An 11,314-nucleotide genomic window follows, 5' to 3' on the forward strand; every position below is an offset into this window, starting at 1 on the left:
TCCAGATCGCGAGGCGGAGGCAACGTATCCGTCCCATCGCCCGCATTTCGATCGGATCGAAGAACTGGAGTTCCGTGGCGCGTGATGGGGCCTGCGCGTGATGGGGCGGCTCGGTCGGATCCTGCGCGTGCCGCCGGCGCATCGGCTCCTCCCTCGCCGGCGCGGCCAACCGTTGGATCCAGATTCTGCTGCTTAGCGGAGGACGAGGATTCTGATGAGAAGACGAGGGAGACGGCGGAGGAGGCGGCGTGGTCGGTGCTTGGGTTTGAACCAGCAGTGCAGCAGATCGGGCGGTTGCCGGAATTGTCCCTAGAGGAGGTGAGAGAAGACTTCTGGACAAAGATCGGATTCCCGACGTCTGAGTCCAGGGAATGGTCAAGGTCTGCGTCGCCGGAGGTACGTTTTTCGTCGTGCAGGTTGTCGGAGCGGGCAAGGTCTGCGTCGCCGCCGCCGAGGGAGAAGGTCAAGAGGTCCGTGATGAGGGCGGCGTCCTCGTCGCCGGTAGGCCTACGGCTTTCCCGGATGCCGCGGATGAAGCCCTGGAGAGGTCCGCTTCCGCGTCGTCGAGTCACGCCGGCGCCTGTCTTTGGGGACTTCCTCGCTGCAGCCACGGCACGTCGGCCGGCAGCGATCGCGCCGGTGGATCCTTCGTTGGGGTCTGCTACCTCCGTGGTGCTTGGGGCGTCTCCGACGCTGAGTCGCGTGGTGGTGGAGGCGACGCCGGCAGCTTCGCCTTCGGTGACGGCCGAGGAGCCGGCGGTGCGGCCGTTGATCGCGGCGGGTCTCGAGCCGCGATTCAAACCGGCGGATGCGGCACTGGAGGCCTCCTCTAGTGGGCCGCAAAGTCGCTGGGCCTGGTTCGGTCGGGCCGTGATGGCTGTGCAGAAGGCGCCTCGCTGCGTCCCTATCGACAACAGCATTCGATCACGGGAGATCGACCAGGTCCCGTATCGTTCCAGAGTCATCTTCACCGCCGCCGCTCGCCCTTGCGTGGTGGTGGAGGCGACGTCGGCAGCTTCGCCTTCGGTGGCGGCCGAGGAGCCGGCGGTGCGGCCGTTGATCGCGGCGGGTCTCGAGCCGCGATTCAAACCGGCGGATGCGGCACTGGAGGTCTCATCTAGTGGGCCGCAAAGTCGATGGGTCTGGTTCGGTCGGGCCGTGATGGCTGTGCAGAAGGCGCCTCGCTGCGTCCCTATCGTCAACATGCAGCAGTCGGCCGCGGTGACCCCAGCGTCGCCGCGGTGACCACGGGCTGCGGCATTGGGGCCGATGCACCGGCCGGCCGAGGGCAGGCTGATGGGACGAAGGGCGCTTCTTCTTCGACACCCTCTTCCCCCGCGAAGGGGACTCGCTGGGGCTCTTTGTGATACAGGGGGCTACATCACCTTCTACCCCTGTATTGACGACCTCTTCTCCCTCACCGGCTTGGTCTCCACCGCCCTCGACTTCTCCATCGCCGGTATCCACCCTGCAGCAGCCGCCACCCACGGTCCCTCCTCCCGTTGTTCATCCGATGGTGAGGCGGAGTGGGAGGTACGCTCTTGCGGTGGATGGGGCGGGGCCGACGGATGAGGACGCCATGCAGAGAGCCATGCGGCGTAAGGCTGAGAAGAACCTCGACACGGCTGGTAATAAGCAACCATCCAAGTCGTTTAATTCATTTTCAGATACTCGTATTTCTTCAAATTTGAGTAGCATAGGAGTTAATATGGGTAGCAGGTCTGATGAGATTTCAGTTTCGGCCAATGTGTTGAGACAGACGGAGCTTGACCGTCTAACGGTTGTTCCGAATGTTTCCACTGGGCATGAAACAACAGTAGTAGACGATGAGGAAGAGGATGACATCCTAGATGGTCAGCTTCTCTCGGCTATTATTGGTAATATTTCAGAAGTCGATTTAGAACACGTGGAGCTTAGTTCTGATCTACAAGCTTCTGAACGTGGTTCTCGATCGTCGGCTGGAAAGAAATCTCGTAGATATAGGAAGAATACTAAATCTAAAATAGTTTCTCGATGAATGGCATGTTTCGGAATAGCAGAGGTCTTGGTGACTTGGCTAAACATTCCCACATTGCTGATGGTTGTAGAGATTATGATTTAGATTTCATTGCTATATCGGAGACGGGTAGGCGAAATTTCACACAAAGTTTTCTCGACCGACTGTCAGGCGGGATTAACTTTCAGTGGTTTTCTCGCCCGCCTCGTGGTAGGTCCGGTGCCATTTTACTTGGCGTCCGTATAGACACCATGACTGTCTTAGCTAGTTCTGATGGAGAGTATCACATTAAGCTCGACATTCAGAATAAAGCAGACGGTTTCACGTGGAGTCTGGTTGCTGTGTATGGTGCCGCCCAGGATGCTTTTAAGGCTGACTTTTTACGTGAGTTGGTAAATCTTACAAAAGATAATCCTTATCCGATTTTAATCGGAGGCGATTTTAATTTGTTAAGATTTCCTCACGAGAAAAGTAAAGGCCGTTTCGATGGACATTGGCCTTTCTTGTTCAATGCTGTCATTGATAGCCTTGATTTAAGAGAGGTGTTTATGTCCGGTCGACAGTTTACTTGGGCCAACAGCTTACCTGAACCCACATACGAGAAACTAGATCGCGTGTTGATGGATACCGAATGGGAAAATAAATACCCTATGGTGTCAGTCCGTGCACTAGAACGTATTGAAAAACTGTCTGACCATGCTCCCATCCTCCTAACTACTGGGAATCCCCGTCCTGTTTGTAAACGGCCGTTCAAATTTGAACTTGGCTGGCTACATCGAGAGGGATTTCATGATATGGTTAAGAAGGTTTGGGAGAGACCGGTCGGGGGCAGCACTCCAATTTTGAGATGGAATAATAAGATGCGGACAATGCGCAAACATCTCTCTGGTTGGGCTACCCATACGGCCGGTATCCTTAAAAAAGAGAAGGCTCGCTTATCAAATGTAATTGATGAGCTTGAGGCTGTTGCGGAGGTTAGACCGTTGTCCACGCAGGAGATTGAACTTAAAAATCAATCAAATGCGCAGATGGCGAGTCTTCTTCGCGAGGAGGAACTCAAATGGTATCAACGTTCCAAAGCTCAATTCATATTGGAAGGAGATTCAAATACGCGATATTTCCATGGCTTAGCCAATGGGAGATATCGGAAAAAACGTATTCATTCTCTTATTCAAGATGAAGGGTTGATTGAAGGCCATGAGCAACTCAAATCTTACATTACTAATTATTATAAAGGTCTGTTTGGTCCTCCAGAAGAAAGCACCTTCTCTCTTAATGAGGACTTAACGGACGATATACCCCAAGTATCTATGGAAGAAAATGGTCTACTAACCGCACCTTATACTGAGGAAGAGGTTCAGAAGGCAATTTTCCAAATGGAATGCAACAAAGCACCGGGTCCTGATGGTTTTCCAGCGGAGTTTTATCAAACTTTCTGGGATACGATTAAATCGGACCTTCTAGATTTGTTCAGTGACCTACATATTGGACAACTAGAATTATTTCGTCTAAATTTTGGTGAAGTAATCTTGTTACCGAAAGTTAATGAGGCAGAAAGGATTCAACAATATAGACCTATTTGCCTTTTAAATGTAAGTTTCAAGATTTTCACGAAAGTGGCCACCATTAGACTTAATACGGTTGCGGATCATGTTGTCCAGCCATCACAGACAGCCTTTATGCAAGGAAGGAACATCCTTGATGGAGTGCCGGTCTTGCATGAGACGGTACATGAGATGCATTCTAAGAAATTACATGGGGTTATTCTAAAACTAGATTTTGAAAAGGCGTATGATAAAGTTAAGTGGTCTTTCCTACAGCAGACACTCAGGATGAAAGGTTTTTCTCCAGAGTGGCGCGCTCTAATAAATGATTTTGTGTATGGAGGTAGTGTTGCAATCCGGGTTAATGATGACACCGGCCACTATTTCCAAACACGAAAAGGGTTACACCAAGGGGATCCGTTATCACCGATGTTGTTTAACATTGTAGCGGATATGCTGGCTATACTCATAGAGCGGGCCAAGGCTGATGGCCAGATTGAAGGAGTGATTCCACATCTGGTTGATGGTGGTCTATCTATACTTCAATATACCGACGATACAATTCTGTTTATGGATCATGATCTTGAAAAAGCTCAAAATCTGAAATTAATTTTGGCGGCTTTTGAGCAGTTGTCAGGATTGAAAATCAATTTCCATAAAAGCGAATTGTTCTGTTTCGGTGATGCCCAAAACGATACGGCTCTGTATACAGAGTTGTTTGGTTGTGGGCAAGGCCAATTTCCTATTCGTTATTTGGGTATTCCGATTCATTATCGGAGACTTACAATAGCGGAATGGAAATTAGTGGAAGAAAGATTACAAAAACGCCTTAGTAGTTGGAAAGGTAAATTGTTGTCCCTGGGAGGAAGATTGGTACTCATTAATTCGGTACTCACAAATATGGTACTGTATATGTTATCATTCTTCATCCTATCGAAAGGAATTCTGCATAAACTTGATTACTATCGATCCAGATTCTTTTGGCAAGGGGACAGCGAGAAAAAGAAATATCGACTGGTTAAGTGGAGTATAGTTTGTAGTCCCAAAGATCAAGGAGGGCTTGGAGTTCATGACCTGGAGGTCAAGAATTCAGCTCTTCTGGGTAAATGGCTGTTTAAGCTACTTACTGAGGATGGGACTTAGCAAACTATTCTTCGGAGAAAGTATATCGGTTCGAAAACATTATCCCAAGTGGTTTGGAAACCTGGGGATTCTCACTTCTGGGCTGGTCTTATGGCGACAAAAAATGTATTCTTTCGCCATGGTACTTTCTCAATCAGGAATGGAGCACAGATACGGTTCTGGGAAGATGCTTGGCTAGACAATACACCCTTAAGTGAACAGTATCCTGCTCTGTATAGGATTGCTCGTCGCCAAGGGGATACCATTGCTATTGTAATGGCTACCTCACCTCCGAATGTGACGTTCAGACGGGTTTTACTTGGACAAAGACTTGTGGCATGGAATACCCTAATTCAACGGCTCGGAGATATTCATTTATCACCTGAACCAGACGAATTTAGATGGAACCTTCATGTAGATGGTACCTTTTCCGTAAAATCTTTCTACAATGCGATCCTTCTTTCTGACTTACCAGTTGACAACAATAAGAAGATTTGGAAGATGAAGATACCATTAAAAATTAAAAATTTTGGATGGTATCTTCGTCGTGGGGTTATTCTCACCAAAGACAATCTTGTTAAGCGGAATTGGCATGGAAGTACACGGTGTGTTTTTTGTCATCAGGACGAAACAATCAAACACTTATTCTTCCAGTGCCAGTTCGCGAGATCTATATGGTCTGTCATCCAAGTAGCGTCTACCTTGTATCCTCCTACTAGTGTCGCCAATGTCTTTGGCAATTGGCTTCATGGTATAGATTCAACGTTTAAGTTGCTTCTTAGGGTGGGGGCGCTAGCAGTTATCTGGGCGCTTTGGCTATGTAGAAATGACAAGATCTTTAATGACAAAAATTGTTCTTTGTTGCAGGTCATCTACAGATGTACAGGTATTCTCCGTTCATGGTTACCTCTACAGCGAGTGGAGAACCGACAGCTATGTACGGAGGTCTGTACACGGTTGGAGGCTACGACTAGGGATACTTTTTCCCTACATGGGTGGCAGCATAGTCTACGGATAGATGCCCCACCTACACTTTAGGCGTTATATGATTCATCGTTCCGATATGTATTTCGCCTAGTTTTTATTATTTATCCTTTTGGACTTGAGACAACAAAACGGCTGTGTGCATCCTGGTTATGCAGAGGCTGGATGTAATTGCTTATTAAAGTAATAAAGCATCCTTTATCGAAAAAAAATGCAGATTATGAAATCAACCTGACACATATTGTGACTACTACTTTATTCAGCAACAATGGGGCTTTCTTTTGTCACATATGACGTGTCCTAGCCGAGCCGGCTTGATTAGTTGTTTGACGCAGCAGCTGCAGTGGCAGCCATCCGCGCCTGCCTCATCTTGGCAAACTCAACCACCTTATCCACGTCCGGCAAGGCCGCCTTCGCAGCGTCGAGCTCGCTAAAGCGCGCCATCCACGCGGCAAGGAGTGGGGTCTTGTCGCCGCAAAAGAATTCCTCTCCGGTGATCACCTCCGTCGCCTTCAGCCACGAGAGCTGGCTCCCCAGCACCATGTCGACGAGCCCGACGCTGTCCCCGCCGAAGAACCCCTTCCCATCGGAGCACTTCGCCAGGGCCCCCTCCAGTGTGTCCAATGCCGCCAGCAGCGCCTTCTTCCCCTCGGATTTCTCCTCCTCCGTCTTCCCCCTGAACAAGATCGTGGCCCACGACGCCAAAAGCTGCGCACCCGCACATCATGGTGATCAGAAATGACGCTGTTTAGCACCTTGCGTCAAATACAGAGACAGAAGGTATACCTTGTCGTCGACGTACGCGGCCCAGAAGCGAGCTATGGCTCGTTTGTACGGATCGGCGGAGAGGATGGACGGGCCGGCGAACGCCTCGTCGACGTACTCCACGATGACGTTGGACTCGCAGACCGGCACGCCGTTGTGGATGAGCACCGGTATCTTCTTGTGCACCGGGTTGGAGCTAAGAAGAAGCTCGCTCTTGCTGGCGAGATCCTCCTCGGTGTACTCGTAGCTCAGGCCTTTGAGGGCGAGCGCGAGCTTCACCCTGATGGCGAACGGGCTTGCCCATGTGCCGAGCAGCTTCAGGTCGTCTCCGCCGGCCATGGTGCAAGGAGCAAGATCACGATGTGTTTGAGTACCGTGAAGGCTGAGATCGTTTCAGGTTATCTTCCGTTGGGTGGCTGTGAAATGAGGTTATCTTCCGTTGGGTGGCTGTGAAATGAATCTCCCGCCAGGAGGAACTATATATGTAGTACTCGTGGTTGGCGCATTGGAGGGAAAGCATCGTGCGTCATCCGTGATGCTGCTTTGAGAAAAGCGTCAGCCGTGATGGAGAAGAAGCCTACTGAATTAGGTGTGCACTAGGTTCGTTTTGACTTGGACTCCCGCTCTATCATAGTCTCAACATGACGATCTCCTTCACACTTTGTGTCGCAAACTGGATGTCCCGACCTGATTTAAATGTCACTGAATCCCTGTCCCGACCTGATGTAGTACTTCTTCAGGTTCCTTCTTGTTCCAGTTTTATGTTCCAGCTCCTTGGAATATTGCCAGCCATTTAGACCAGCTACCCAACCTTGGCTTGCACTATGTATTGCAAAAACTGCTACAATGAATAGAGAAAAATTAGCGTGGTAGTTATTGATGTTTTTTTTTACATACTTGATGAAACTTAAAATAGTTTGACTTAACACTGGTACAGAATAGCCCAATATATACTGATGCCACTAACATGGTGCCACTGCTAGTAGATTATGGCATTATGCACCGGCGGCGTTCGACTATTGCAGCATGCCACAAACTTAGTTTTCGAAATTATTTTTAAAAAAATAGGTCCTAGTTGATACAAAAAGATTGCATGCACAATAGCGATTCATAGCTTCGTACAAACATAATGCGTGCACAATAGTGATTCATAGCATTCATACAAATAAATCTAGTTTACAGTATCTTGTTTTGTTGATACATTCATTAGTTATGTGTCATCTATGTGTGAGAGACGATTGTGTCCTTTCTTCCCCACTTTTTTTTTGTTCTTGTTAAACCTCTCATGGATCTCTTTTCACCATATTCCGTCGGTTGAACTCCACCGATTTGAGCCTTCAATTTCTCACCTTATTCCTTTGTATACATGCGGCCTCTTCTTTTGCTCCATCTCTGCGATTGGATCTTCCAAGGTTCAAATAAGATCACATATGTAATCCTATCCATGAATAGACAAAATGGAAAAAATAAATACCTTGTTGGTAAATGGAAAATGTGAGGACATACCCACCCTGATGCACTCGGCGGGCAGCAGAGTTCGTGCGGCCGGTTGAAGGGTCTCGCCCTCGCACACCTCCATTTCCATGTTGACGCTATGAGCCGGCAGATGCGGCGGCACCGAAGAGATACGATCGGAGATCCGGCAGCGCCGAGGATATGCGGCAGCGGCAACGATATCGACGAGGTATGCGCAAGTGCGCCTCACGGGATCTATCTCCTTTTGGGAGAGATAAGGCACCTGCCAGTGGACCATTTTTTGATACCCCCCTCCCCGCATGTGGTACCCACAAAACATTGGTCTCGTTAGTCGCAGTGTGGAACGCCATCGTAAAGGACGTACTAGTGGTAGTTTTTAATATCACGCCACCACCAACTAAGTACTGGTGGCGTTGCACAGAGTGCCGCACCACTATTAATTTCCCAAAGGACGGGCTGCTGGGTCCCATATATTGTTGGCGATGTGCTACTAATTTGGTAACACTAAATGTAGGTACTTATGGTGGTTTTCCATTTTTTGCAATACAACTATTATTATAAGTGGTGTTACATGATTGTGGTGCTCCACTTAATATCCGTCCCCGCTAAGCATATCCTTACTTGTGTAGGACAAACTAAGAACTTCAATTGTTTTAGAATGAAGCGAGTAAGTAATAACAATTTGACAATTATCGAGAAACATGTCAAGATGAGATCTAATTTTAGGACTAAGCCAAGGTGAAAAGAGGACACTAACTGAATTAGCATTTCAAGAGCTAAAGTTTAGAAATTTTAAATATGAACATAATCTCGATGATGTCACACTGGTATCCAGCACATTGCATGACAAAGAGAAGATATGACTACAAAAGTCACGTGGCTACAAAGGCTATAGCCTATGATGGATGAATATGACAAGTGGAGGCCAAGCTACACGGTAGGCCTTTATTTTCAAAATTTTGAAAAACATAATTACAAGTTTCAAAAAAATGAAAAGAATGATGTATGCTATAAGAGTGCAACTTCTTAGCATGAAATTCTTTATATTCTAGGTTACACAAAAATGTTAAAATCTGACAATTTTTTTAGTTTTGAAATGTGCACTATTCACTATGCTTAGATTCACACATTTGTTATTTTGAATAGTCTAGCTACCCCCACGCACCCGTTGGTGCAACGGATCGAACCCCAAGATAAGAAGATGAGACCAGAGGGAGAGAAGCGCCACCACCGGAGAGAAACAAGCGGCACCGGCATCCCCACCAACCTCCACTCCCCTGCCACCGGAACCGGCCTAGCCGCCACCCGTTGTGCCCAGTAGGTGCTCCGGCGCCACGTTGCCACACCGCCCTATGCAAATTACCGCCTTAAACGGTCCATCCGAACTTTAAGCCCCCCCCCCCCCCCCCCCCACAACCACAACCACATTCACCCGTTCTCCTCCCGACGCCGAAGGAGGCACCCCTTCTTCACCACTAAATAGATTTAAAATAACTAAGTATAACTTGAGTTTTAACAAGCGCACCCTAATAGAAATGTAACTATAGACAAATAAAAATGTATAGCTTCCAATAGAAATTTAATTATAAACAAATATCTAATTACCACTCTGGGCATGACTTTTATGGTGACATTAATTTTTAGCACACAAATTAAAGATGATTAAAATGTTTCCCTCACACTAGATATTCTATTTACCATAAATACTTATAGTGACTAGGGAACTTTTTAAATCCTAATAGATTAATATATGTTTCTATTTGCGATACAAAATAAAGTTTATCCAGTTAGAAACATATTGCCCTTGCTTCCTGCTAGTTCGTCTTAAAACTGGTTCCATATTTTGAATACATCAGTCTTAGGAGATCGATCGACATCCATTATGCGACATAGATATGAAGGAGCTCTTCAGGTTCATACTATGATAAAGTAGTGAGGAGTCCAAATCAAAGCAAACTTACGGCTTGTTTCTCCATCACGGCTGACGCTCGCCTCAAAGCAGCATCACGGATGACGCACGATGTTTCCCCGTCCATGTGCCAAACACGAGCACTATATATACAGTTCCCCCTGCTGTGAGATTAATCCCACAACTACACAACGGAACACAATCCAAAACGATCTCAGCCTTCACGATATACAGATACGTCTAGATCTTGCACCATGGCCGGCGGAGACGACCTGAAGCTGCTCGGCACATGGGCAAGCCCATTCGCCATCAGGGTGAAATTCGCGCTCGCCCTCAAGGGCCTGACCTACGAGTACGCCGAGGAGGACCTCGCCAGCAAGAGCGACCTCCTGCTTAGCTCCAACCCGGTGCACAAGAAGATACCCGTGCTCATCCACAACGGCTTGCCGGTCTGTGAGTCCAACGTCATTGTGGAGTACGTCGACGAGGTGTTCGCCGGCCCGTCCATCCTCTCCGCCGACCCGTACGAACGAGCCATTGCTCGCTTCTGGGCCGCCTATGTCGACGACAAGGTATACGTTTCACTCTGTATTTCACGTCTGTCACTACACACAGCGTCATTTCTGATCACTATGATGTGCGGTGCGCAGCTCTTGGCATCGTGGGCCACCATGTTGTTCAGGGGGAAGACAGAGGAGGAGAAATCTGATGGGAAGAAGGCTTTGTTCGCGGCATTGGAGACCCTGGAGGGGGCCCTGGTGAAGTGCTCCGACGGGAAGGCGTTCTTCGGCGGGGCAAGCGTCGGGCTCGTGGACCTGGCGCTGGGAAGCCAGCTCTCGTGGCTCAAGGCGGCGGAGGTGATGGCCGGAGAGAAATTCATTGGCGGCGACAACACCCCACTCCTTGCTGCGTGGATGGCGCGCTTCAGCGAGCTCACCGTTGCGAAGGCGGAGTTGCCGGACGTGGACAAGGTGGTTGAATTCGCTAAGATGAGGCAGGCCCGGATGGCTGCAGCTGCAGCTACGGCGCCGAACAACTAATCAAACCAACTGAAAAAGCCTGTTTACTGCACAATAAAACAGTCTCAATAATTGTTGTCTGTGCAGCTTGACTTCATAATCCGCACATTTCTACAACTAGATTTATTTTTATATTTTGCTTGAATTCCAGTTTATGCCTCCTAAGTGATTTCATTTCTGTTAAAACTTTCAGACGGTATGTATACTTGTAAGAAAAGTTGGCTATGTTCTGCCCTTTATTCCTCCGATGTATCAGTAATTAATGGTGCTAACAATGCATCACTGGTAGAAAAAGGGCTTTAGTCCCGGTTCGCAAAGGGCATTAATCCCGATTGCGCAACCGGGACTAATTATGCGCGACTAAAGTCCCCCCCCCCCCCCCCTCCCCTTTAGTCGCGGTTGCTTACGAACCGCGACTAAAGGCCCGTCCACGTGGGCGGCAGGCGTCCGTCGGGGCGGAGGACCTTTAGTCGCGGTTGGCCTCCTCCGCAGGTTTAGG

At 48.4% G+C, this 11,314-nt stretch overlaps 2 protein-coding genes across 2 annotated transcripts; one reads left to right on the top strand and one right to left on the bottom strand.

Annotated features, from left to right (window-relative positions):
- Positions 1-5,814: 5,814 nt before the first annotated feature.
- Positions 5,815-6,872, bottom strand: LOC127341588 (probable glutathione S-transferase GSTU6). The gene is made up of 2 exons (XM_051367450.2): positions 6,433-6,872; positions 5,815-6,354 (listed from the first exon to the last, which is right to left on the bottom strand). The coding sequence occupies exons 1-2, from the start codon at positions 6,748-6,750 to the stop codon at positions 5,965-5,967; spliced, it is 708 nt and encodes a 235-aa protein (XP_051223410.1). The 5' UTR covers positions 6,751-6,872; the 3' UTR covers positions 5,815-5,964.
- Positions 6,873-9,977: 3,105 nt separating this feature from the next.
- LOC127341587 (probable glutathione S-transferase GSTU6) lies at positions 9,978-10,980 on the top strand. The gene is made up of 2 exons (XM_051367449.2): positions 9,978-10,368; positions 10,447-10,980. Exons 1-2 carry the CDS (start codon positions 10,051-10,053, stop codon positions 10,834-10,836), a joined length of 708 nt encoding a protein of 235 aa, XP_051223409.1. The 5' UTR covers positions 9,978-10,050; the 3' UTR covers positions 10,837-10,980.
- Positions 10,981-11,314: the final 334 nt, after the last annotated feature.

This window comes from Lolium perenne, chromosome 3 (genome assembly GCF_019359855.2).
Source record: "Lolium perenne isolate Kyuss_39 chromosome 3, Kyuss_2.0, whole genome shotgun sequence".
Lineage (NCBI taxonomy): Eukaryota > Viridiplantae > Streptophyta > Magnoliopsida > Poales > Poaceae > Lolium > Lolium perenne.